Here is a 27116-nt window from a genome sequence, read left to right on the forward strand (position 1 = left end):
CTGTATTCTAATGTCCTATTCTGATGTCTGTTTTTTGCTTGTCTTGGGCTGCTGTAACACCTCAATTTCCCTTCGGGATCAATAAAGTCTCATCTCATTATTATTATCATCATCATCATCATCATCACCACCTTTCGCCGGCAGGTGGCGGTGTGGAGGCGCAGGCCCCGGCGGGTTGGCGGGTTGGCGGGGGGGGGGGTCGCCTGAGAGTTATTGCCCATGCTATCGGAAATATGCGGAAAAGCAAGTTCAGACAGTCTCCCGGCGGAACATCCGAGCGCACCTTTCTCTCCGCACACGCCCTGATGGAAAGGCAGGCAGGGGCGGCAGGAACGCGGCGGTAGACGGCTCGGTTTGTGGCTCCTTTTTCGGGACAGAACTGTGCTCGAGATAAAGGGGGGGGGGGGGGGTGGCGTTTCCCTCGGTCTCGGGGCTGTGCAGGACGAAGGCTTGAGCCGCCGAATCAAATCTCTCTGTGTAACACGGGCTGCTCGGTAGCTCAGGGCTTAATACTGGGAAAGGACACCGGGCGAATACCTGTCTCTGCTGGGACCTGTCAAGACAAGTTTTTTCTTTCCTTTGTTCGCCTCTTTTTTTTGAAGGGGGGAATTTGAGGGGTCAGAAAGGAAGAAGGGGCACAGGAGCCGCACCAGAAAGCAGGATTCGGTCCCGAAAAAATACCAATCGACCGTCTTCGCCGGCGCGGGAGGAGGAGGAGGAGGAGGAGGAGTGTGGGGGGAGAGAGTGGGGGGGGGGGTTGCCAGCGCGAGAGAGCATGGCCGTGGCGAACGAGAGGGCGGCTCGCGCCCTGAGAGAGGTCCTGCTGAAGCCGGGCAACTCCGCGTGCGCCGACTGCGGGGCTCCAGGTAAGCAGCGCCGTGCAGGTGATCTCCCTACCCCCCCCCGAGCCGAGGAGCACACTCGTGCCCCGCGCGTCGGTGATCGCCCCCCCGCCGCCGCCCCGGACCGTCAGCGGTCGCGCTCCCCAGCTCGACACGCACTGTGGGTTCTGATCCGGATCCAGGTGGGCTGCGGCCGAACGGGGGTCAGGAGCGAACGTCACCGGCCTCCTCAGTGTCCGGGGCAAAAGCCAAGATCCATAAAAGTCAGGATCTGGAGCTCATGAGGACTGTGGCGCCTGACACAGAATCTCACACCCAGTCCCTCAATATCACACGACTGTGGCGGGTTTCAGCGATGATGATGATGATTATTATTATTATTATTATTAAAGGGCCACACCTGGGATGCGCCGAAGTCACTTCATGCGCACGCCAAGACTCCTCCGCCCTGCTCGAATACGTCCTCGCTACTGGGCTGGGCTAACCGTTTCCATGTAGCCCTTCGGGACACAGGAGCGACACGGTACATTCACTCCGCGAACTCGGGCCGCAGCTCCCGTCCCACGGCCGGCGAGGCGCCGCCGTGGATGTTTTCATCGTTTATTTGCGCGGCGAGCTCACGTAACCGTCCCCTGACCCGAGCCCCAGTCAGTCCTGCTGGCTCCCGGCCGGGTCACAGAGTCCAGGCGTCTCCCCCGGCTGAGGACCCCAGCAGCGCCTGTGCACAAGCGCCTTGCTGGGGTTTTTTTAAAAAAAACGTCGTGACACAGGGAGTCGGGTGCCGAACTCCGCTCACGCCAAACCCCGCGTTAAGTACAGGGGCGAGACGCCTGATGGCGTGTTCTCAGGCCGGGGCCCGAGTGATTTCTCAGCAAGTATCCGCCGTCGAGCTACTTGTATAGTGCAACATGCTGACAATTTAAAAGACAACTGCTGGGCCACTTTTCCCTTGTCGGTTCTGCAGAGCTCCGCTGAGCTCGTTGTGTCTCCGCCCGCGCCTTTGAGGACGGTGCAGGCTGTGTCCAGCCGGGCTGTCCTACGTGTGACGTCAGGGATGTTGAAATCAGACGATCGCGCGCGTGTGTGTGCGTGTGTGCTGAAGCAGCGGGCAGATTGACCTTGTTGTAGTAAGGAAAGAAGGTGAAGGCTTTTTTTCATGCAGCAGAACGCAGGAGCCTCCCATTAGCATGACCATGCCGGAGCAGTCTGGTCTGAGGTGTCGTGGGGTGTCGGGGAACAGATCTGGACTCCCACCGCAGAGCCGTTTGATCCGTTCCGGGCTTTACACGTCACGGCAATGAAGCCGAAAAGCCAGGCAGTATTATTTTAAGGGTGCCCCCAGTGCTGGTCAGGGGACACCGCCGCATGCAGATCCTGACACGGATCGGGCCGCTCCGCCGCGCGCGGGACTGCCGTCTTGCTCGAGGCCCAGTTAAGGGTGTGCCTGTGTCGGCTCCGTTGGGTGCTCCGTGCTGCTGTAATCAAGGCCGGATTGTTTTACCGCGGGAGGTCCCCCTGTTCCACAAAACTGAAACCCAGGCCCCCTGACACCTTGCCCGTCGCAGGAGGGTGGGGGGGATGCGCAGGGACACAACAGAGGCCTTTCCTCGGTGCCGCGCCTGGAGCGGCGAGACAGGAGAAGGGGGACGGTTTGGCTGCGATAAGCTAAAAATACACGAAAATGAAAGTGCCGGCAGAACACACTTCTCCTATTTTCCACGTGCTGATAAGACAGTTACAGACACATCTGCCTCCGGGGCTTCAGGGAAAGAGTTTCTCACAGCTCTCTGGCCCTTCTGCAGACAGGGTTTCCCAGAGCGAGGGGGGGGGGGGGGGGGGGGAGGCAGAGAGAAGGGGGGAGGCAGGAAAAGGGAAGGAGAGACCGAAAAGGGGAAGAGCTCGAGGGAGGAGGAGAGAGGCGATAGGACAGAGATACGGGCAAAGAAAGATGAAGGGACTGGGGGAGAAACCAGGGTCTCTGCTTTGACAACGCGGCTGGGTAGCCTGTTCCACGCTCCCGCCACCCTTTGGGTAAGGGCGTGTCTCCTGTCCCGAGTGCGGTGTCTGACCCAGCCGTTCCCAACAGACGCCAGGGTAGCGGCTTCGGCAGCTCGCTCCAGAGGGCTGTAGGAGTGGAACAAGGCGGCGACGAGGCGTTGCTAGGGTGACAGAGGGATGATGGAAAGGCTAGATGAGGGATCATGCGAATTTGATCCGTGCGATCAGGAGGCACTTCTTTACACAAGGAGTTGTGGGAGTGTGGAACCAGCCACCCAGCCGTGTTGTTGAAGCCGATACCCTGCCTTAGCTCAAGAAACAGCTGGGTGAGATCCGGGGATTAATTAGCTATTAACCACCAAACACGTCAGGTAGGCTGATTGGGCTGCTCTCGTTCGGAAGCGTTCATAAGAGACAGAGAGGGTGTCGGAGAGATGGAGCGAGATCTCTCAGCTTTGCAGAGCCGGGCTTCGGGCCTGCATGAGCGACACCGCATGAGACTGAAAGTTACAGTTACAGTTACTCATCTTCTCATGACCCTGCGTTATTAACAGCAGGAGCCCTGCCATATCAGAATGAGCAGCTGGTGACGCCGCAGCAAACGCAAAGCAGGATGGGTCCTATCAGGATGGGTTCTGCAATTTCCCTCACGGGTTCAATAAAGTATCTATCTATCACAGTGTGCGGCACGACACGGCCTAAAGCAGGGCCTGATGCAGATGCTCGTCCCCCCCCGCCCCCCATTCCGGTTTTTGGTGGTGCAGATAGATGGGTCTCTACACACGCTTACAGATAAAAGACATGAGATGCTTACTTGTGCGTTTCTTTTTCTGTAGGTACTGTGAGAGGCAGAAATGACGCCATCAGCCTGGTTTAAATTAGCAACCCTCAGAATAAACTGTTTAAGACTTCTGCAAACGCAGAGAATGAAGATCCTGCCTAGGGCCGATATGTACATGGACAGGATGTTTGTATACTCTCTATATATAGCAGCCCCCAGCCTGAGAGTACACATGAGAACGATGTGATACAATGAAAGGCTCTTTAAAACCACCGAAACCACAGAGCTCACAGGCTCATCGTGTGGGGTGGTTATTTGTATATTGCAAGTCAGCGTAACCAGACAATCGTCTTCTGTCCCAGCAACAGCCACCGCACCCCACACTGACAACTGCTTACTGCCAGCTGTACTGAAGTTCAGCTCCAGCCCTGAACACCAGCACAGAGTGGTTTTAACCTGGCCATTATGGGGCACAATGCAATGTACTGGAGTACAGCCCTGATCGCTGCTTTAAACCAGACTAGTGTGACACTGTGTGTGTACTTACTTTCAGTCAAAGACCACAGTTGGACACTAGAGGGGGGATGCTTTCTTTACACAAAGGGCTGTAGGAGTATGGAACAAGCCACGCTGGGAGTCTGCCTACCTCTCCTCGTTCTCTCTCGCATGCAGTCGCTGGGGTTTGGAACTGAGAGCCGAAATACAGATTCTAAATTCATTAAAAAACACACACACACTCCTGCTGGCTAATATTCAAGAGGCTTGACTTGGTAAAACCTGGACTGGAGCAAATTGCCATGCAACAGGAGCGTGGTTGCTCTAAAGCGGATTGTATTTACTCAGTGCTTTGAGCCAGTTCAAAACAACCGATGCGATTCGCAGGTTCGAGAATTGCTTTCCCACCAGACCTCCTCCCCCTCTTCACTTCCGCTCTGCCCACAGACCCGTCATGGGGCTCCTGTTCCCTGGGCACCTTCATCTGCCTGGAGTGCTCCGGGATCCACAGGAACATTCCCAGCATCAGCAAGGTGAAGTCCCTCAGGCTGTCATCCTGGGAGGATCTGGAGGTCCAGGTGAGTCAGAGTCTCTGTTCCTGGTGATCTCAGGAATCGGATCCATTCTGTTGACCTTCATGGACAAAGGAGCTATATTGTTTGTGCAATGATCATATGGGATATTAGATTTTGAGCAGCATGGTGGAACAGTGGTCAGCGTTGCTGCCTTACAGCTCTGTGGCCCTGTGTTTGGTTCCTGGGGTGCTACTGTCTGTGTGGAGTTTGCATGTTCTCCCCCGTGTTCATGTAGGTTTCCTCCAGACGGTCTGGTTTCCTTGCAGAGTCCCAAGGCATGCTGGGTAGGTTAATTGGCCTCTGGGAAATGCCTGCCCTGATGTGGGTGTGTGTCTGTGCCTAATTTCAACCTCTTCTGAAGCAGTCTTGTCTAAAAAGAATGACTGTTGAGGTAGTGTTGCTGCATCACAGCCCGTGGGGCCCGGGTTTGAGTCTGTCACGTCCTTTTTGCGGAATTTGCATGACCTGCCTTTGTTTGCACGGGACAATATATAACTTTTTGGATCGGTCTAACAAAGGCTGTGCCTCGCAGTATGAGGAACTTACACCCTCTGTACACACTGATAACAAATTCATAATAACCAGGCTTGTGCAGGGCATGTTTCACTGTCACCAACACTGCAAAGCAACTTCTACCTAGAAACTAGCCTGACGTTGTTTTGTTTTATGGTGCCTACTAAAGGAAAAGTTGTCTCTTTCTTTGTCCACCTCCTGCAAGTGCTAGTCTCATTGCCCTCTTATTGCAGTCTGATATATATAAATTGAAAGGCTTTCTGGTGGAAATCAAAATCTGGGACAGATTTTTGGGATTGGAAGGGGAAGTCACCCTCAAAACAGGGTTTCTATTCCTGGTCCAGGTCCAGGTGCTTCTCCGGGTTTTCACTTCACCTCGACAAATGATCTAAACCAGTTTGTTATTGTGTTAAACAATTTAAGATTTTGAAAGACTTTAGGAGCTGAAAAACCTGCAGACACATCAACCATGCAATGTCAGGATTGGGGTACAGTCACAAATCTTCACCAGCTCCACACCACACCAGACCCGAACAGCATATTTATATATCAGGCTTGGTTGATCTCCTGAAAAGCACAGACACAGCTAATCCACTGGATCGCTTAACGATCAGCAAGGATCAGGCGACCAAAACGGAAGTCAAGGCATTGCACATTTAGGAATAGGAAGTACACATCGCACAAAGAGTGGTGGGTGTCTGGAACAAGCCACCCCCCATGTAGGTGACCTACAGTTTCTTTACAAAGCAGCTCGTTAAGACTGTCGGTTCAATTAGGGAGAAAGATGGGACGAAACGTCGGCGGTCTCCCCTGGTCTGTTCATTGAGCCCCACGAGAGTGCTGAGCTCCCTCTCACTGTCCCGCCCGGCTTCTCTCTTTCCAGTTCCTGGCGGAGCACGGCAACACTGCAGCGAAGGCCAAGTACGAGGCCGCGGTCCCTGTCTATTATTACAAGCCTACGCACCGGGACTGCCAGTGAGTGATGTGGGGCTTGTGTGGGGGGTGGGGGAGCGGGCGCCAGCGGCATGCCTGTGGTGCACCAGAGAGAACCACACCACAACCGTGTGACTCATCGGGCACAGACCACATGCCCACAGGCACATCCGACACCAGGGCCTTCCCAGACCCGGTCCTGCAGGCCCACGCGCCTGCTGGGTTTCCCTGCAGCTGGGAGTCGTGGCTTCGTGGAAGCCGAACTGGGAGGCGGGCTGGATGGCTCAAGAGCTCGGGATTTGATTTGAATTCGGGAATGCGACAGGGAAATGAAAGGCTGCCGCCTCCAACAGGTTTCAAACGTGAAAACAGTCACGCCGTTCAAATTAATCCTGTTATTTAGTTGATTACAAATTCAATGGAACAAAACCCGACAGGCGACAGTCACACACGCCTGTTCTGAAACTCAGCGCTATAGCTCTTAGGTGTCCAACATACCTTCCTGGGAGGGAGATCCTATGGGACAGAGGTCAGGGAAGGGGGAGATCTTTTCCCTAGATCTTCTTGACAGATGTTCACGGTCAGTAGCGCAAGACCTGGGTGCTTCCCCGCACAATGAGGTCTTCAGAGATCTGGTGACCTTCAGAGAGCTGTGCGGCGTTCATTTCCTTCCCCCCCAGCCTTCAGTATTCATGGCATCCTGCACTCACAGGGCTTTCCAGGAACTGGAGCCATTATTTATCCTGGAATGCCTCGGGGAAGTTCCCAGAGCCCTGGGACACTCCTGTGGTGGGACAGGACCTAGGTACTCTACCGCATACCTGTCATCAGATACCCAGCGTGGCTGACATCACTGCGAGCGTTCGGGCTAGCAGGACAAGCAGCAAGGAAGAAAGATGACACTCTGAACAGATACTGAGCATTCCCCCCTCCCCACGCGCACACCATTCCTCCTACATAACTGGAAATTGCATAGGAGGAAGCAAAAGGCCGATGGGACGATAAATTGTTCTGCATTCCTCCCACAGCCGACGTGCAGATCAGGCTGAGCCAAGCAAGGCCCTCCTCACCAGGACTATTCAAAAGAACAGGGGTGCAAACCCACCCCCCAGCCCTGGTAAAACTCCAGTTCAGGTTTTTGAACACCTCCTGGCAGTTCATCACTTCTCTCCCTTCAAGGCCATAATGCCAGAGTAAACCGCCAGAGGGATCACCCCTTGATGGGGAAGGAGGTGTGCCTCCCCTCACCTGGCATGGGTAGTATTATGGGGGAGGGAGCAATAGAGCCCCCTTACTGTTGGATCAGTGGCCTGCAAGTGCTTGTCTCTCCCCTGAGCTCCAGAACTTGACCGTACGCTACCTGGCCAAGCCCTGACTGTGCAGGGTCATGTGTTAACATACGTCTCTGCGCAGGGTTCTCCGAGAGCAGTGGATCCGAGCCAAGTACGAGAGGAAGGAGTTCACCGAACCCGGGAAGCCGCTGCCTTATGAGGAAGGTAGGGTCTGCTGTCACCGCCGGTCAGTGCACCCGGTCCTCATCCGTCCTGTTCAGCCCTGGACCTGATTGTCTTCCACTTTACTGCATGGAACAAAATTACAGGAGAGTGTCCCTGTCGCTATACTGGGGCATTAGGACCCACACAGACCGTAGGGTGAGCGCCCCCTGCTGGTCCCACCGACATCTCAGCTTTCCCAGGAGTCTCCCCTCCAGGTACTGGCCAGGCTCACACCTGCTGAGCTCCAGTGGGGTGCCAGCTGGGAGCTGCAGACTGGGCAGCAGTGGAACGTGGTCTCTTTTGCAATGGGGGGGTGTGTCCAGGGACGATGACAGGGGTTAGCAGGGTTCCTGGCGAAAGCCGACATGGAGACAAGTCTGGGATGTCCTTGAACGCTCTGGCTGTGAGCTCTCACTGGCCACTGGGGTACGATTCGCCCCCGATCCCGTTCTCTCCTGCTCTACTTTACTGTGCCCGGAGGTTGAGTTGTAACTTGACGCTCAGCGCCGTGTGGGATAATGTCTGGTTGCCCGCCAGAGGTCAAGGAGGAGATGCTGATGAAGCGCGGCAGAGACAACGGCCAGTTCCTCAGCCGGAAGTTCGTCCTGATCGAGAGGGAGGGCGTCCTGAAGTACTACACCAAGTATGATGTGAGTCGGGTCGGGACCGGAGTGGACAGGGAGGGGTTTGCTGGACCGGGCCCAGTGGAGGAGGAGGGATTGGGCAGAAGTAGGCTACAAGGTTAGGCAAGGCTGAATGTGAAATTCATAGACTAACTTAGGCCATGAGTCTACAGGGGCTGCAGTAGGAGTCTGTACACCAGATGCATACCATACACAGGGGCTGTGTTTTGTAGCGTGTATTGTATTGTGTATTGTTAGCCAGAAGCCATCAGTTCCTGTAGCCCAAACAATGATTGGCTGATGTAGATGTCATCCCAGTGATGACTGGATACAAATAGCCATTTGGAACCCATCCCAGATCAGGATAGCCAATCAGAACTAATGCCAGATCAGGATAGCCAATCGGAGCCAATCCCAGATCAGCATAGCCAATAGAAGCCAATCCCAGAACAGGATAACCAATCAGAGCCAATCGCAGATCAGAATACCCGATTAGAACCAATCCCAGATAAGGATAGTCAATCAGAGCCAGTCCCAGATCAGCACAGCCAATCGGAGCCAGGCCCAGATCACAATAGCCAATCGGAGCCAGTTGCAGAACAGGATGGGGTGGCAACCAGGGACTAACATCTTGCACGTCTGCCCCCCTTCCCATAGGCAAAAGAGCCCAAAGCCATAATCAGAGTGGACACCATCAACGCCACCTTCCAGCCCATCAAGATCGGGAACCCCAACGGGCTGCAGATCACCTTCCTGAAGGACTACAGCACCCGCAACATCTTCGTCTACCACGAGAACGGCAAGGTACCGTCTGCACAAAGCTCGTACTGAGACACAGGAGGGCCAGGTCCAGGCAGCTCAGGCTGCGGAGGTGAAGAGGACAGCCCAACGCAGCAGACCTGCAGCAACACAGCACAGGAGTGTCACACAGACAGATATATCTCCTGCTGAGATGGGGATCTCCTGCATCCGGGCAGAAGCACCAGAAACACATGAGAACAGCTACATTTTTTAAACCTGTATTTACTGGGCAGATGCTTTTATCCCAAGCAGCTCACACATGACAGGAGGCCATTTGACATTACCTAGCATCGTATCTTCCACGAAGGAAGCAAGGGTGCCGGCTTCAACAGCGTGTAGGTAGCTTGCTCCACGCCCCCACCACCCTTTGTATAAAGAAGAACCTCCTGTTCTCAGTTTTGAATGCACTTCAGCCGGATCTCATCCCACTGTGTCTCAAAAAAAAAACCATCCAGGGAATCAGCTTGGTTGGGGTTGATTGTGCTATGACACACCTGTGACCTGATAAACAGGGGCACAGGGAGGCCCAGAGCAGGGCTGTTGATCAGTGACTGGGACCTCGTCTTCCTGTCTCCTCCAGACAATAGTGGACTGGCTCAACGCTATTCGGGCCACGCAGTTCCATAACCTGCAAGTCGCCTTCCCCGGAGCCACCGACACTGAAGTAAGTTCGGCTTTGCGACTCTTAGTCTCCTGGTCCATCTCAAACCCTGCAGGATCCGTGACCTCCAGTGGTATCCCATCTTTTCCTTTCCCTCGCGGGCTGGCTTCTTGGGCTCTTGCCAGCCCATCCCCCTCCCTCCCTCTCCCTCTCCGTCTCTCCACCTCGGGGCTTTGTCCAGCACCGATCAAACCCTTCAATTAACTGCAGCTCCGTTAGAAAGCCCAGAAAAACTCCAGCTGTTCGCTCTCTCTCTCCCTCCTGCTCTCTCTCAGTCAGTGCCTCGGTGCCCCAGTGCTCCCTTGGCGTGACTGAACGTCTGATCGCTGGGCTCACAGCTCTGAATGCATGAATTCCTCTGACTCGGGACCCACCTCTTGCATGACCTTTACCCCCCAGCGCCGATTCTCTCTTCCTCTCTCGGTTCCCCTCCGGTGCCCTCTCTCCCAGTGACCGCGTGCCTCTTGTGTCTCTCAGCTCATACCCAAGTTGACGAGAAACTTCCTGAAGGAGGGCTACATGGAGAAGACCGGGCCGCGGGTGGGTTCAGCGATTGCTTCTGATCATGTCAGCCCTTTAAAACCACTTTAAGAAAAGTGCTGTGTTAATTAACATTTATTTAATCTGCCTATTTAATCCAGACCTCAGTGTATTTATGCTTTCATCATTGTGCTATTTCTGTTCTGGGGGGGCTGAATACCTTTCTCTAAGAAAGCCTACAGGAACAGCACACATCACTTAAATGTGACGCAAGATGTGCAGCTAAATACATGCTGAACTCGGAAATCCTTCAAAACCCTACCAGCTACAGCAATGCTGTACGGACACATAGCGCCCTCTGCTGGGTAATGAAGAAATACATTGTGTGTGGAGTCATTCGTATGTGTTTAAAATCTTTCCTCCATCTGAGCAGACTTTTCCGCAGCAGTACAGGAAGCAGCTTGTGACAGTGCCTGCACACTTGCAGCCATAATCATAGCATGGCCAGCAGTTAGGCTCTAAGTGGTCTTTCATCCCGGGCCGCATGGTGGTGCAGCACCCTTACAGCACTGTTGCACTGAGTTCAGGTCTGGACTTTGGGTGCTGTCTGTGTGGAGTTTGCATGTTCTCCCTGTGTTGGTGTGGGTTTCCTCCAGGTGCTCCGGTTTCCTCCCAGAGTCTAGAGACATACTTGTGGGTTAACTGGCTCCTGGGAAAACTGGCCCTGTTGGGAGAGTGCGTCTGGGTGTGTGTGCCATGTGATGGACTGACGTCCTGCCCAGGGTGTGTCCTGCCTTGCGGTTGTTGCTTGCTTCCGTCTCCCCTGTGACCCCGAATTGGGAACAGTGGTTAGCAAATACAGCAGATGGGTGCCCTCCATCTTTCAGATGCCCTTGGGGATCCCAGCTCTGTGTTGCTCCCGTCTTAGAGACGTCTGCACCGCCTTCCTCCTTCACCTGCCTTTGCTGACATCCCTGTCCTCTTCCCCGCACAGCAAACCGAAGGCTTCAAGAAGCGCTGGTTCACCCTGGACCAAAGACGCCTGATGTACTTTAAAGACCCCCTGGTAGGAGCTCTCATTTTTCAAAGTCAAGCAGTTGCTCAGTTGGCACCTCAGGAGAGGCCTAACGCAGCCTGAACGCCACACGCAAGAGCAGAGCTCCCCCCCAAAACTGCCTCTTCAAGGGAGCCCCAGCAGTACAAGTCGCCAGGAAGAGGGCTCAGTTAACTCAATGAACTCTTAATCGGGTCAGTTTGACCTTTGCCAGACGTCTGAAGATCCTGGTAATGTAAGGAGAGCTACAGCGAGAGACTGCTGGATAGTCGCCCTCAAAGAGCAAACTTCAGGGACGTACAGTATGTGCCAGAGCAGTGTGACCTTCTTGCAGGACTGCTTGAATTGTTAATTGTTAAGACTTGATCCTTCCCCAAAGACTCTTGTACTTGCTGGGAGGGAGTCAATGAGACCCACCTGGAATGTGCTCTTCTGACACGCCCAGCTGTCGGAGCCCTTCGTCACTGGACGTCTCTCTCAAAGGCACTCGCAAAGTCCTGGTTGTAGCTGGTGAACGTCATGACCCAAGCTTGATCCGTAGAGCTCAGCCCACCCTCTGAGCCCAACATGTAGTCCCTGTACTCAAGAGCCAGACATCTCAAATGTAGGCCTGGTTGTATGAGAGGCTTTGTCCAAGTGACCACGGTTGGCTTTCATTACTAGGGAATATTATGTAGTAGCAAGTGGTGCCAATGCTTATGCTTAAGATAAGAGAATAGAGATGTAAAGATAGAGAGAGAGCACCTTAGGAGGGTGTTATTGGGTTTTGGACTTGCCTGATTGACGTCCTGAAACCGTATCAGTCAGGTGTTTCTTATTCCTGCGAAGCAGATCAAACAGCCATTGCACTGCAGTGAGACGTGACCCAGAACGTCCAAGCTGCACTTCCTTCAGCTCTGTATATTCATACTTACCATTTTGTTTCCTAATTTTGAATTCATCTCCCCCCCCCCACGCCTCTTTCTTTGGAAGGGCGTGCCTCCAGTTCGCAGTCTCCGATGCAGGTGCCCTGAGTTTCCATTTGCGTCCGCTGGGCCGCGCCTCAGAAGCACAGTTCTGCGCACCGGGAACGCCGCTCTGTGATTGGCTGCTTCTGCACATGTGCTTGTAGTGGCGCCAGAGTGGAGCTCTCTGATTGGCTGCTTCGATACCCTTGCCTGTAGGATGCCTACGCCAAGGGCGAAGTGTTCATCGGTCAGCGCGACCTGGGGTACAAAGCCATTGCGGGGCTCCCCAGCAGCACCCACAACAACAGGACCTGGCAGTTCGGCATCACCATCCAGACGCCGGACCGCGACTTCCTGTTCACCTGCGAGACGGAGGAGGAGCAGCGGGACTGGCTGGTGCAGTTCCAGAAGGTCATGGACAAGCCCATGTCACCCCAGGAGTTCTCCAGTGAGCACACCGCCTCCCCAGAGTGAGACAGAGAGAGAGAGAGCGGGGGGTCAGAGTGAGGTGGAGAGTGATGGTGAGATGGAGTGAGAGAGAGGTTATGCGAGAGTGATAAAGAGTGAGATGGGGATCAGAGTGAGAAGTGAGAGTTTGCATGTTCTCCCTGTGTTCGTGTGGGTTTCCTCCGGGTGCTCCGGTTTCCTCCCAAAGTCCAGAGACATGCTTGTGGGTTAACTGGCTCCTGGGAAAACTGGCCCTGTTGGGAGAGTGCGTCTGGGTTTGTGTGCTCTGTGATGGACTGGTGTCCTGCCCAGGGTGTACCCTGCCTTGTGCCCATTGCTGGCTGGGATAGGCTCCAGCTCTCCTGTGACAGTTCATTGGAAAAGCGGTTGGAAAACAAATCTTTAAATGATGTAATCTGACAAATCACTCGACTGGCAATATGTGAATCCATGTGTTAGCATCTGATGATTTAACGGTTTTCCGGGGGCAACGAGATTTGAAATAGGCAGATCAGGAGGTGCGAGCAAGTGCGTGTGTCAAAATGCGTGACTGTCTGTCCATCTCATTGTCCCGTCTGTTGCTCCTTCTTGCAGTGGAAGCCCACCTGAAGCACAAATGATGCATCGCCACGGAAACAGGAAAGGTCACCCATCTGCCCCACCCCCACCCCCACCGCACTGGAGGCGTCTGATCACATGACCAACAGAGCAGGGGCTGGCATAGAGCTGAGGGGGTTGGGGGGGGGGGGCGGAGGGGTGACCCATGTTCGTGAAAGAAGCCCAGTGCTGCTCCTCTGCACCACAGAAACACTACTAACATCACGCCCATGAGCACTCCGACAGAGGCTCAGGCTAGCTCCCTCGCCATAACACTCCAGTCGGGTAATACTGGGCCAGGGGAAACACAGACCGCTGGCCAGGACCAAAGAAAGAGGAGAGGGGGCAAAGCTGATCAGTTCTTCCAGGACCGGGGGGGAAACACAGAGCCAAGTCACGATGTACGTCATTTCTTCAACTAAACTAAGTGTCCTCTGATCCCCGTTTCCTCCTGACAGACGGGAGTGGGGGTTCCAAGTTTGGAGAGGCGCGGGCCCCCCCGCGCACTGAGACTCTAAGGGGTGACTGCCCTGAGGGGTGTGACCGCTCAGTCAGCGTCTGTCCAGCTCCCGTCCGGAAAACACGAGGACAGTTGTGCAACTCCTGCAGTCCGCACCGTCCGACAAGTTCCCTCCTGAGGCCCGCCATCATCAAAGAACAAATCCGATTGGTTTGACCGTTATTGCATCAGTGGAGTTTATAAGGGGAGTATGGGGGGGGGGAGATTAGATCTAAATCTCACACACGTCCGCTCGTTTTCATATGGTATATAAGTCTCGCACCTGGGACTGCCCTTCCCATATGGCTGTTGCACCCCTCCTGGCACCCCTGCTGCAGCTCCCTGGCTCATTCCTCACAGCAGAGCAGGGGTGGGGGGAGTCTGGATAGCCATTCCCTCCGCTGGGGGAGTCACGTCAAGTACTCCCCTCGTATCTCATCTCTCTCCCTCACTCGCAGGGGGGTTGGGGGGGCTCACTCTAGCCCAGTTCCTGAGATTCCCCTTGCAGTCAAGCGCTTTGAGGAGTTGCTTTCAAAGGCGCCACGGATGCTGATGGGGTAGCCCGACTCTTCTTTGTACCGGACCGGTTTTGTAATAAAGACACGGATCTGTATATATAAATAAACCTCCACTGTGGCACCTGTGCTCGGCAAGCTTTTTCTCGGCATCACGCGGGTCAGTTGTTCTGATGGTTATTGTCGCAACAGATCACGGTGTGAGCGTGGCGAGGCCTGGTCACGTGAAAAATAACACCAGGGGGGAGTAGGAGCGCAGCGGCCTCGCGTTTTCACAGTAGAAGAGAAATGGCTGTACTCTCTAGCGGCGGCCCTAGCTCGGTTCTGATTCTAGAGGCTGATTTGGCTACCTGGCCGGCGCCACTGGCTGCTAAGTGCCTCTTGTTGACCCCAGTGGACATCCCCGAGTTGATTCTGGGAATCCTCAGGCTATTGGGAAATGAGGGATCATGGGAAAAAAAACAGCATATTTTGTTATATTGTCTTAGTATATTATATTATGTATTTGACCTGTTGGACTTTTAGAAAGGTGTTGATACCCACTGTGTTAGATCTGTCTAGCTGGCTCTTGACCTGTGCGCCTGTCCCCCAGAGCAGAGAGAAGCTGCAATATCTACAGCAGGGCTCTTTTTCAGGTCCCCCTTGAAAAACAGTGTCCTGTAAACCCTCCTTCACCTAACCCTAAAGTCAAACTGCAGTCTAGAAGTACTGGCACCAGCCCTGCTGGGAATCACAGTAATAACACAACACAAGCCCCTTGTTTCTGGGGTTTCTCACGATCTGTCCTGAATAATTCATAATTCTCCACTATTAATGATATTAATACTTCATAATAATCTTATATCAATTGATAATAATGTATTAATATATAATAGCCTTTAATAATGTTTAATTATAATAAGAAGAAATAATTAGAAACATGAAACAAGCCGATGTTCAGCACCACAGAATGAAGGAGCTCCCTGTCTGGGAATTTTAACTTTAACTTGACTTGAATGACTTTGGGTCACCAGCGTCCTGCCAGCAAAGCTTATATGAGACAGAGCACCAGTGGGGCGTGACTGGGATACAGTCCTGGGACTGTTTGTTCTCCGCAAAAAAACTGAGCACCTCAGCTAACGAGCTTTAAACTTTACACACAGAAGGAAGGTCAGGCCGGTTCGCCGCGCTCGGATCGAGATCATCGCCGACCCCCCTCGCGGTCACAGACGCGCTCGAAACAGTAAAACAGCTGGAGCCTGTCCTCTGGCCGCGTGCCCTGTAAAGAGACTTCATCGCACCTGGGTGTCAAGAGCTCTGCGAGAGAGAGAGAGAGAGAGAGGGCCAACTCACACACACCCCCTCCCAGACTCCCATGTTACTATAAAGAGTGCAGCCTGGAAAACACTGGTCATCTGGAAGCACAACAGGCAAGAGGGAATCCTGATCCTGGAAGGACAGATCCATCAGGGCAAAGGAGCAGCACAGAAACAGGACACAGGGAACTGAGCTCCCTCTAGCCTGGAGACGAGGCCGCTGGGCGGCTAGCAAAACTTTTACTGACCACAGTGTAGGTTATATTAAAAGCATAACCGAGAGGAATTTCCTGTGAAGTCCCTACTTCCAGTTGTTCCTTTCTTCCTCTTTTCCCAGGACTGTGGGTACCGATCTGCCCCTTGGAGATACAGTGGGTGGGCAGGACTGGATTTTTGCTTTTTTTTTTCCCCTCCAGGATCCGAGGGTGTTCTGACCAGCTAGAGAGACACAGGCAGAGCAGGACGGGGGTCCGAGCTCCGTTGCACGCTCGCAGGCAGAACGGATCGATATCGGAACCGAAAGGAGCCTGCATGTTCTGAAAGACTTCTGAGGGAATCCACACCGGAGGCCGCTGACCTGAGATCTCTTCCCGACATCAGAAATGTCCATCCAGCCTTCACCTTTGATCGATGTGCTTTCAAGGGTGTGGAGCGATGCAGAAGAGAGGCTTTCTGAGGTCAGCTACCGAGAAACGGGTTTCTGAAAGCGAAGAGGGTGTCAACAGGACAGGAGGAGAGGCTGGCGAGGGATCCCTTCGGATTTTCCTCGGAAAAGCCGGAACATCGAAACGCTCTTCTCTGCTCACAAAGCCAGAGTTTTTTACCAAGTGGTAAAAAGCACCGCGCTCAAGGTGTGGGAGCTTCGCCTGTCTTTTGATATTGGAGGTGGAAGAAAGCTCAGTGTATTTTTCCAGGAACACAAAACACGATGGATTGGGCTCCTGATCGCAGTGGATCGCCATGCTAAGAACCTGGAAGAAGAATTTTAAAGGTTTCCACTCTGGCAAATCAGCACACGCGCTGTGAGAATGACTCCTGTCTGGACTGCTTCCCAGCATTTTAACACATCGGCTCGTCTCCCAGACGCACACAAAGCACTGGGAGAGATCCGGACAACTGGAGCTTAAGCTGGGCCGTCACAAAAAGGGTCTCCCAGAATTTAGCACTGTTTGAGATCGCGTTTTAGGAAAGTAAACCTGGAAGCGTTCCCATATTTATGTCTCTAACGCTCCCCGCCCACAAACCGGTGCAGATTCTGCAGCAGCCGTGTTGAAGGATAAGGAGACAGTCAGTTCAGGCTACTGGGGAAGAGCTCATGGGCTGCGAGGCCAGGCTGCATTAGCGACTGAGCCAGCCCAAGCGAACCCACAGCAGGGACCGGCTCCGGTCACAGACATGGACCTGAGAGGAGACCCCAGCACGAACCGCAGCGCCAACGCCACCGGCACCGCGCCCGCCGACCCCTGGGTGACCTCCCTGCTGGGCGCGACCCTCCTGGTTACGTGCGTGCTGGGCGTGGCCGGCAACGCCTACACCCTCGCCGTGACCAGCACCGCGCTGCGGCGGTCCGCTTCGCTCTGCGTCTACGTCGTCAACCTGGCGCTGGCCGACCTCCTGTACCTCTCCACCATCCCCTTCGTGGTGTGCACCTACTTCGCCCGCGACTGGCTCTTCGGGGAGACGGGCTGCCGGGTGCTGCTCAGCCTGGACCTCCTCACCATGCACGCCAGCGTCTTCGTGCTGGGCGCCATGAGCCTGGAGCGCTACCGCGCCGTGGCCAGCCCCTTCCGCGCCCGCCGGGCCTCGGCGGCCTCCCGCCGGCTGGCGGCCCTGGGCATCTGGGCGGCCTCCTTCCTGCTCGCCCTGCCCATGATGCTCATGGTCCGCCTGCACAGGGGCCGGCCGGAGCCCGCGGGGCCCCCCCGGCGCATCTGCTCGCCCACCTGGACGCCGGACGCCTTCAGGGCCTACCTGACCGTCCTCTTCTGCACCAGCGTGCTGGGGCCGGGGCTGCTGATCGCCGGGCTGTACGCGGGCCTGGCCCGGAGGTACTGGGCGGTGCAAGCCGGGCTGGGGCCGCTGGGCGGGGCGGCGGCGGCGGTGTCGGGGGGCCGGAGGGGGCCGAAGAGGAGGGTGGTCACCATGGTGTTCGCCATCGTCCTGGCCCACTGGGCCTGCTTCCTGCCCTTCTGGGTCTGGCAGCTGGCCAAGCTGTACTCCCCTGGCACCCTGGGGGGCCTGTCCCCCACCACCCACACCTACGTCAACTTCGCCCTTACCTGCCTGACCTACGGCAACAGCTGCGTCAACCCCCTGCTCTACACCCTCCTGACCAGGAGCTACAGGGACTACCTGGCCCAGAGGGCCCGGCCCGCCAGCTCAGCCAGGCCGGACACAGCCGGTCCTGGAGGGGCCGCGGCAAGACGGCACCCTTAGGCTCTTGGCAAGCGCCCCGGATTGGGACCAGGGGCAAGAGGGGGGGGTAAATACATGGCCCCCCTTAGAAAGTAACTGGCGACCCGCATCAGTGGAGCCGAGCTCTGCTGTGTGCTTCTGGGTTTGCACTCCGGTCCCGTTCATAATCAGCAACTGGGACTCTGGGTCTCTTTTTTTTTAGGTGGGATTTTTAATGTTTTCTTCCGGTCTTCGCGGGACACTTCATTCACAAGAACTCCCGTTCACTCCTTTCCTTGTCCTATAGAAGCTTGAGATTTGGAGAGAGCTATAAAACCTGGACAGGGGACTTCAAGGACCGGAGTCGGGCTGTCCCCGTGTAAATCAAGGATGGTGGACTCCCCTCCTCTGAGGTCTGCGGTGTCCGCTGGTACTCATTCCATTGTTCATCTTAATCGCTTCATGGACAACACTAGGATAAGGCGTTAAATCACATACGTGTTTCAAATACCTGTAAAACCTTTGAGAACTGGAGCCGCCTCTTCAAAATATTCCCCCAGCGTATGACAGCAAGTCATTTCTCACCTAGGCAACTGTAATGGCTAACTGTGCAGGAAGTTCCGTTTGAAATGCTGTATGGAGCCACGCCGGACACACTCCGGGTGCTCAGCACTTTGATCCACTTCAGCTCTTACAGGCTGCACGCTTGACGTGCTGACCAGGCAGCAGATGAGCAGTGTCGCAGAGCGCTGCCCCTGCAGATCTGCTCAGGAATGAGATAAAAGCACATCCCGCAGAGCTCCTGCTGGATGAAGTACTCACGAGACTTTGCAGGCTTGGGTCTCGAACAACCTGAAACGGATCCCCCTGCTGTGCGATAGGAGGCCTATGTTTCCCCCTGCAACTCGCAATACAACATTATACTAGACATTCATGCACAGTTTTGCAGAGTGCTTTATATTAAAAATTAATAAAAGATGAGCTTGGGTAATTGGAACAAATGAATTTCCAACCGTATAATGAAAACATTTATTGAGACCCGCGGGAAAACGCTTTTATAGCATTCCGGCTCTAGCGCTGATGGCTTTGTACTTTAATGAGACTCTTTACTGCTTTTCTCTCCTCTGATGGTTTAACTGTCTCTGTTTCATGATTACAACACAGAGGCAGCACCCCTCTGTTTAAGGGAATCCTGGCCTCATGACACAGCCCGGGTTTGAACCAGCAAAACCTTAGCTGAACGGCTCGATGTCCCTTTGCTGCCTGAGCCACACCATCATCATAATAATCCCTTACAGCTATATAGTGCTTTTCTGGACACTTCAATCAAAGCACTGTGCAGGTCACAGGGAATATATATTCCCCATATACCTATACAATCCCACTACCACCACCAATGTGTAGCCCCACCTGCAACAGCAGACAGAGTGCACCAGTACGTTCCCCACCCACCAGCTATCTGTGGGGAGATCCCTAATGGTCCCACTAACACCTCTTCCAGCAGCAGCCTCAGCTCTCCCAGGAGTCTCCCCTCCAGATACTGGCCAGGCTCACACTGCTGAGCTCCAGTGGGGCTGCCAGTTGCAGGGTGATACAGCTGCTAGCAAATTTATTGCAGATTCATATTCTGAACTTTGCTCTGTGCACCAAAGCATTTGGTGAAAATGTTGTTCTTCTTAACTTTTTTGGTTTTGTATTTTACATTGTTTTGTACTTATTTCACCATATTGAATCTGTCTGTTTCCCAATGCACCTACAGTTTTTCCTCTCCATACATTACTTATGTCTACTGCCTTTGTCTTTGGGAGACAGCAGGAAACTGGACTAGCTGGAAAAACACCTTTATTTCTTTCAAGATGCCTTTGTGAAGCCTCATACATACAAGTATCCAATATATATAATATATATGTACCAATAAAATATAGAATACTGCTCATGAAAAGCCAAAGTTGAAAACATTTCTTTCTGGGAAAACACGTTCTGCTTTTGCGTGACTCTCCCACCTTCTCCTGTGGTCTTCCAGTACCTCAGCTCGGTTGGAGAGGTGGGGAGAGGGCAGCGGGTGACGATTTTAAGATCGCCGCCCTCCGGTTTTATTGGAGTCAGCAGTTCTAATTGTGCTGGAGCCGCCCGGCGCAGGTACCATGGCTACAGCCAAGCAAACAGAGCGGAGCAGGAGCTGGGGCGGGTGGGAACGCCTACGGAACACAGTGGGGTCACCTGGCAGCTGTCTGGGGGCACAAGAAGACAGCGGCTCCCAGCTCGCAGCCTGTCGAAGAAGGGCTGGGGAGGGGGGTGGCCTCAGAGAGGCTAGCACACAGCCACACATCAGACCGAGCCCTGGGAGGAGGAGGAGGAGGAGGAAGGGAGACCAAGGAGAAGAAAGAGAGGCAGGAGGAGGAAGAGGAAAAAGGAGCAGAAGGGAGACAGAGACGGGGAGAAGGAAAGCAGAAGGTAGTGCTGAGCCGGCACACACTGTCTCTCTCCCCCTGTCCCGAGCCCTGGGGGTAGAGCTCTGCCTGAGGAATGTGGCCAGGGAGCGACACATTCCTGGGCACGGGCATGGGGCCTTTTAGTGCCACTCTGCGAACTGCCCCCCGCAGGGCAGATCTCCGCTGGACCCCCTGTTACTCGCCCCACTGAGAAAAGAGCACTCACACGGCAGGCAACCTGCGCGACGGGGCAGAGGTCAGAGCGGCAGGAAAAACACACAGTTAACACCCGAAACCCAGACCTCAAGCGCATGCCCCTTCGCTGTCTGTGGGGCTGGAGGGCAGAGAAACCAGCCCAGTGACTGAGGATTCTCACATTGAACACACCGCAGAGAGCCAGTCACACAGGGACACACTGAACACACTGCAGAGAGCCGGTCACACAGGGACACACTGAACACACTGCAGAGAGCCGGTCACACTGAGCACACTGCAGAGAGCCAGTCACACTGAGCACACTGCAGAGAGCCGGTCACACAGGGTCACGCCGCAGAGAGCCAGTCACACAGGGACACACTGAACACACTGCAGAGAGCCGGTCACACAGGGACACACTGAACACACTGCAGAGAGCCGGTCACACAGGGACACACTGAACACACTGCAGAGAGCCGGTCACACTGAGCACACTGCAGAGAGCCGGTCACACTGAGCACACTGCAGAGAGCCGGTCACACAGGGTCACGCCGCAGAGAGCCAGTCACACAGGGACACACTGAACACACTGCAGAGAGCTGGTCACACTGAGCACACTGCAGAGAGCCAGTCACACTGAACACACTGCAGAGAGCCGGTCACACTGAACACACTGCAGAGAGCCGGTCACACAGGGTCACGCCGCAGAGAGCCGGTCACACAGGGTCATGCCGCAGAGAGCCGGTCACACAGGGTCACGCCACAGAGAGCCGGTCACACAGGGACACACTGAACACACTGCAGAGAGCCGGTCACACAGGGACACACTGAACACACTGCAGAGAGCCAGTCACACAGGAGGACACAGTACAAAGTGACATTAGTGTCAAGTCAAACATTTCTGGACAGTGGAGTGGAAAGGCATGTGAAGCAATTTGATAACATTGCACTGCAGTAGAGGGGAGGGGGTTATTAATGACTAGAGATGAAAAAGACCACTGCTGTTCAGAACAAGCTCTAATCAGAAAGAAGCCTGGCCTGCACCGACAACCTCAGCCTTGATAGAGAAGATCTGAATGTCCCCATAGAAGTTCACATGGTCATAAGAGTCTTGTCCCAGGTGGTTTGGGAAACTTATCATATGGGCATCAGGCAGCTTTATACCAAAGGAGTTGCCATTGTGAGTTATGGACATCTGGAAGGAGAAGAGGAGAGGAATTGATCAGACACCAATATTAGAACCTTCAGTGGGGAGTGGCTTTAAGCTTATTCAGATGGGGTTCATAATGAAATATGAAGTGTACTGAAATTCATTCCACGGTTCTGACGTGTAACAATCCCTCCCCCTGAAGCCCCACCCACTCCCAGCAACCTCGCCCTGAGCCCCTCCCCCTGAAGCCCCACCCACTCCCAGCAACCTCGCCGTGAGCCCCTCCCCCTGAAGCCCCACCCACTCCCAGCAACCTCGCCCTGAGCCCCTGCCCCTGAAGCCACACCCACTCCCAGCAACCTCGCCCTGAGCCCCTGCCCCTGAAGCCCCACCCACTCCCAGCAACCTCGCCCTGAGCCCCTGCCCCTGAAGCCCCACCCACTCCCAGCAACCTCGCCCTGAGCCCCTGCCCCTGAAGCCCCACCCACTCCCAGCAACCTCGCCCTGAGCCCCTCCCCCTGAAGCCCCACCCACTCCCAGCAACCTTGCCGTGAGCCCCTCCCCCTGAAGCCCCACCCACTCCCAGCAACCTCGCCCTGAGCCCCTGCCCCTGAAGCCCCACCCACTCCCAGCAACCTCGCCGTGAGCCCCTCCCCCTGAAGCCTCACCCACTCCCAGCAACCTCGCCCTGAGCCCCTCCCCCTGAAGCCCCACCCACTCCCAGCAACCTCGCCCTGAGCCCCTGCCCCTGAAGCCTCACCCACTCCCAGCAACCTCAGCGTGAGCCCCTCCCCCTGAAGCCCCACCCACTCCCAGCAACCTCGCCGTGAGCCCCTCCCCCTGAAGCCCCACCCACTCCCAGCAACCTCGCCGTGAGCCCCTCCCCCTGAAGCCCCACCCACTCCCAGCAACCTCGCCGTGAGCCCCTCCCCCTGAAGCCCCACCCACTCCCAGCAACCTCGCCGTGAGCCCCTCCCCCTGAAGCCCCACCCACTCCCAGCAACCTCGCCGTGAGCCCCTCCCCCTGAAGCCCCACCCACTCCCAGCAACCTCGCCCTGAGCCCCTGCCCCTGAAGCCCCACCCACTCCCAGCAACCTCGCCCTGAGCCCCTCCCCCTGAAGCCCCACCCACTCCCAGCAACCTCGCCGTGAGCCCCTCCCCCTGAAGCCCCACCCACTCCCAGCAACCTCGCCGTGAGCCCCTCCCCCTGAAGCCCCACCCACTCCCAGCAACCTCACCGTGAACTTCTCCCCCCGCTTGAAGGGGAAGTGGGACTCTCGCTGCTCGCTCCCCCACGATCCACCGCGCGCCGAGTTCATCACGATGGTGTTTTGTGCTCCCGTGATGTAATAGTAGAAGCGAGGGTTGAAATGTAGCGCCAAGTCCGAGCTCGAGCTCCCCAGATTAATCGCAAACCTGACAGGGGAGCGGAGACCAGACAGACAGATGACGAAATCGGAGGCAATTGAGGGAAGAGCACACCTGAAGTCAAATAAAAACCTGACGGGCCTGCAAAGCACATCCAAACGCATTCCACTGGACACACACAAACCCCGGCATTGACCACAAATGCTCATAGGTTGCCCTGACCTCTTTGGTGTGGTATGCTTTGGACACCTTTATGAACTTTTCAACAGCTATTGAGGTTAGTAACAGCATACAATCACATTATATGCCGACAATATTCTGTTATTTTTATCAAAACCTAAAGCATCAATTCCCAGGTTAATTCCTGCAATTTTGTTCAGTGCGTCCTCTGTTCATAGGTAGCCTGCAACATATAACCTAGTAATCCCTCTCCATTGCCTTTTGCATGGTTACATTCGTGATGCGTTTGCTTCGGTATATCTGTCCCACCCAGATGTAGTCAGATGTTTAAGGATAAAGTCTGGGCTCTTAACCAGCAGGGCAGGCTGATCGTCCAGCTTCATAAGACTCAGGCCTTGGTTTCAATCAAAACCCCAGTTAACACGCATCATCTCCATCGACATCCACGCACAGAGCTTCAGAGTCTCTTATTTGCCAGCTGAGAGCTTACTGCCTTGCTTCAGTCTAAAGGGCTCTTATTAACAGGTGATCAATTGACGATGATCAGGCACAGCCGGGGGTGAGAATGGAGCAGACACGCCCATATCGACTGACACACCCACAGAAGGACTGTCCTGAATTTCTGGACTCAGGGCTGGGATCAATTATAAACCCCATCCGGCCTTTTAAGAGCTGAAAGACATTGTGTCAAACATATCATTTAAAGTTTTAAAAAAAAAAATAAGTGTTGAAATTTTCTCCTTCTGAGCCCGTTTACCTACGCCCTGAGGTGGACTCCTTCCGATCCGGTGCCAGAATTCTGACTGTATTCCATCATGACCTGGGCCTCAGTACTGGTGGACAAAAAAAAAAAAACCCTTTGTATTTCTCACTCACTGGCCAGCCGCTGGATAGACGAAGCCTCTGATCTCCATCGTTTCTCCTTTCTTGAAGGGCAGCTTGTCAGTGAAGACTTCCTGTTTGGAACAATTAAATAAAGTAATTCCTTGTGGCAACCCTGCTCCCAAAGGGCTTTTACACACTCAGGAGAGAACGGAGCTCTCCAGTACCGCAGCACAGCCCCAGCCGAGAGACACCGGAGCCCCAGGACTGTGCAGATCAGGGCCAGGACAGAGAAGCTGCTTCACCAGCTGAATGAAGGAGGAGCTTTGGGGAGGCCAGGTTGTACCCGAGCACTTCAGAGAGGCCTGACTGCAGTCCAGGGTCGAGTTCAGCCTGGACACAGGGGTGAATGAACACCCCTGCTCTTACACTCACCCTGGGGATCTTTCATGACCAAAGGAGTCAGGACCTGAGCTCATCTGAATGCCCCCCTACTGGGGCATTGGTTTGGAAGTTCAGGTCCAGAGGGAAGAGCACCCCCTACTGGCAGGGGTGTGTCACCAACTGCACACAATTCGTTTCAATGAACATAAGCAGAAGACGGTGGAAAAGTGGCATCTCTGCCTTCTGGAGTCCTAACAGCCCACAGCTCAGCCAAACCACCATTGGAAGAGGGCCAGCAGGGGGCGCTGACTGAGACTAAAGACATTTTTACACACAAATACTGTACTGACTCAGGGCGGTGCAGTGGCACAGTGACGGGCATTGCTGCCACAAACCCTGGGCTCAACACTGGACCCGAGGTGTTATCTGTGTGGAGTCTGCATGTTCTCTCAATGTTTATGTGGGTTTCCTCCAGGTGATCCCGTTCCTCCCCCCCCCACACACAGTCCAAAGGCATGCTGACAGGTTGGTTATTGACTTCTGGGAAAACCGGCCCTGCTGTCTATGTGTGTGTCTGTGTGTGTGTGTGTCCTGCGATGGACTGGCATCCTGCCCAGGGTGTACCCTGCCTTGTGCCCGTTGCTTGCTGGGATAGGCTCCCCTCCCATTCTAAATTGGATGAAGCATTTGGACAAAGAACGGCTGGAGTGCTGAACTGCATTTTCTAAAACATGAACACAATTAAGAGACGGCGTTTGAATCTGTGGTGGGGGGGGGGGGAAGACGTAGAATGTTTTTTTTTTATTTGCAAATGGCGCCCAGTGCACTGCATTGAAAACGCTTTTTTCTAATAAGCCACACTGCGCACTTTTTTTTTTTTTACTAGGGCTTTTACTGAACTAGAAGTGGAAATACAGTGTCCGATCGGAACTCACTTGGGCCGGCAGCTGGTGGGCCGCGCAGAGCAGAACACAAGCCGTGAAGGTCCAGTCCGCGACTCGAAACATGTCTCCCCGGGTTTTTCCCACTTCGACTCTCCCAAGCTCCCGCAGTAGATAACCCCTCTTTTCTGACAGAGATCTCCGTCTCCCCTCGCTGCCGTCCACCAATAACCAGAAAAGGGGGTGTCCCTACAAGGCGAGCCGTGAAACGCAGACTAATAGTCCAGAGTTGACGACGAATGACAACGCCCCAAATCAAAGCGCACCGAACTACTGTGGAGCGGATATTTGGCTTAAACCGCTTGACCGAGGGCCAACCTCCTGGCCACAGGACGAGGAGGCCAGGACCCCCCCGCAAGGTGGAATCGAGTGATTGCTAATCGCTGACGGCTGGGGATGACTGAGCGCGGTTGTTGTCATCCCTCCCGAACTTTCGTTAAATGAACTCCGCGAGTACAGCGGTGCTCGTTCAAAGCCGTCTCGAAACAATGTCAGTGGGTTCCGTAGACTTGGTAAACACGACTGTTTTCTGTAAAGACAACAACAGACGCTCCGGAGAGCCCATTTCTGGACTTGCTTCAGCTCGCCAGCGGAGACACCGCGAGTGAAGTTCTCACTGAGCGAGGTGTTGTGCTGGGGGGGGGGACGGGGAATATCCGTCCGGTTCTCCGGCAAAGCGGCAAGTTATGTGCAGGAGAGCAGCAGCACCGTCTTCCCCTCGGACTCCGATCCATAAATCTCCGGGGCAGTGTGGTGCAAGGCGCTATAAACACTATTCCACACTGTCAGTGCGGTCTGGTTCGGATCTGTTTCTATAGCAATTAGAGCTGTGCGGGTACCCCACCACGGTGTTCCGAGGTGACCCCCCCTAGATCCCAGTCCCTCTCGGAAGGCCTGTACCCCACTCCTGTCACAGGGAAACTCCCAGTGGCCACAGTTACAGAACCCCACCAGTCTTCAGGAACGTTAATACATGTTCTAGCCTCAATAGCGTCGTCTGTCCTTTAGATTAGACGACGTATTAATGGTAGCATATGTGTGTGTTAATGTGAACATATTGGGTGTGGTGTAGTGTGTGTCTCCGAAATTGCTACAACATAAAAAAGAAGTTTTAGAATTTTTATATTTCAATCTCAAAATCAGAAATTTCCAACTCTTTATCGCAGGGAGGGTGGTTTCAAGAAACTCCTCCCGGTAAAGATGACCCCCCACCACCACCAGCTGGGACACCTGAACTGCCAGAAGTGTATGATCAGTATGATTATAAATACTTGATAAACTGTACAAAATAAAACGCACAGCTGGCACACCATGCACACAGTCAAAGGGTGTGGGGTGATTTTTAAAAGATGATGATAAACTGACTGAAGGTCTCCTAAGCTCCCTAAGCTCAAAGAAATCACCTGAGCAAAAGGAGAAACGGAGACAAATAATGGCTACTGAAAACTCAAGTGAAAACTGTCAAGTACAGTGATAGCAGTTTTCTAAACTGAAAAGTGTAAATAGCAGTATTTCGTGTAAGAATAAAAAAAATGTATATTAGTTTGCTCTAAACGAGTTAACTAGAAAGCGAGCAATAAAAAAAAACTCAGACTCGTTAGGTTTGTGGGATTGCATCCTCTGGTCCATTCAGGGCTGCTGTACTCGGTCTGCAGGCGATGGTCTGGAACCCCTGGAGCGGCGATTCTGTCCGCTGG

General features: G+C 54.2%; 3 protein-coding genes across 3 annotated transcripts; 2 read left to right on the forward strand and 1 right to left on the reverse strand.

Annotated features, from left to right (window-relative positions):
- The first annotated feature begins 251 nt into the window (after positions 1–251).
- On the forward strand, positions 252–14383 carry LOC148821633 (arf-GAP with dual PH domain-containing protein 1). Its single transcript, XM_088930498.1, has 11 exons — positions 252–866; positions 4564–4694; positions 6088–6179; positions 7551–7633; positions 8171–8283; positions 8914–9060; positions 9638–9721; positions 10196–10258; positions 11193–11264; positions 12416–12647; positions 13241–14383. Exons 1-11 carry the CDS (start codon positions 776–778, stop codon positions 13264–13266), a joined length of 1134 nt encoding a protein of 377 aa, XP_088786624.1. The 5' UTR covers positions 252–775; the 3' UTR covers positions 13267–14383.
- A 2372-nt stretch (positions 14384–16755) lies between these two features.
- On the forward strand, positions 16756–17988 carry uts2r4 (urotensin-2 receptor 4). Its single transcript, XM_088930500.1, has one exon. The coding sequence runs from the start codon at positions 16948–16950 to the stop codon at positions 17986–17988; it is 1041 nt and encodes a 346-aa protein (XP_088786626.1). The 5' UTR covers positions 16756–16947.
- Positions 17989–19772: 1784 nt separating this feature from the next.
- LOC148821635 (beta-galactoside-binding lectin-like) lies at positions 19773–25603 on the reverse strand. Its single transcript, XM_088930501.1, has 4 exons — positions 25414–25603; positions 24149–24228; positions 22963–23140; positions 19773–21768 (listed from the first exon to the last, which is right to left on the reverse strand). Exons 1-4 carry the CDS (start codon positions 25483–25485, stop codon positions 21595–21597), a joined length of 504 nt encoding a protein of 167 aa, XP_088786627.1. The 5' UTR covers positions 25486–25603; the 3' UTR covers positions 19773–21594.
- Between the last annotated feature and the right edge of the window lie 1513 nt (positions 25604–27116).

This window comes from Atractosteus spatula, chromosome 13 (genome assembly GCF_055471065.1).
Source record: "Atractosteus spatula isolate fAtrSpa1 chromosome 13, fAtrSpa1.hap1, whole genome shotgun sequence".
NCBI lineage: Eukaryota > Metazoa > Chordata > Actinopteri > Semionotiformes > Lepisosteidae > Atractosteus > Atractosteus spatula.

Excerpts from the sequence above, each read along its gene's own strand:
- LOC148821633 (XM_088930498.1), top strand. The coding sequence starts at position 776 with ATGGCCGTGGCGAACGAGAGGGCGGCTCGCGCCCTGAGAGAGGTCCTG. Across the intron at positions 11,265-12,415 it reads TGTACTTTAAAGACCCCCTG|GATGCCTACGCCAAGGGCGA; the intron begins GTAGGAGCTCTC and ends CCTTGCCTGTAG. Across the intron at positions 12,648-13,240 it reads GTCACCCCAGGAGTTCTCCA|TGGAAGCCCACCTGAAGCAC; the intron begins GTGAGCACACCG and ends TCCTTCTTGCAG.
- uts2r4 (XM_088930500.1), top strand. The coding sequence starts at position 16,948 with ATGGACCTGAGAGGAGACCCCAGCACGAACCGCAGCGCCAACGCCACC.
- LOC148821635 (XM_088930501.1), bottom strand. The coding sequence starts at position 25,485 with ATGTTTCGAGTCGCGGACTGGACCTTCACGGCTTGTGTTCTGCTCTGC. Across the intron at positions 24,229-25,413 it reads CCCACCAGCTGCCGGCCCAA|GAAGTCTTCACTGACAAGCT; the intron begins GTGAGTTCCGAT and ends TGTTCCAAACAG. Across the intron at positions 21,769-22,962 it reads AGCGGGGGGAGAAGTTCACG|ATGTCCATAACTCACAATGG; the intron begins GTGAGGTTGCTG and ends TTCTCCTTCCAG.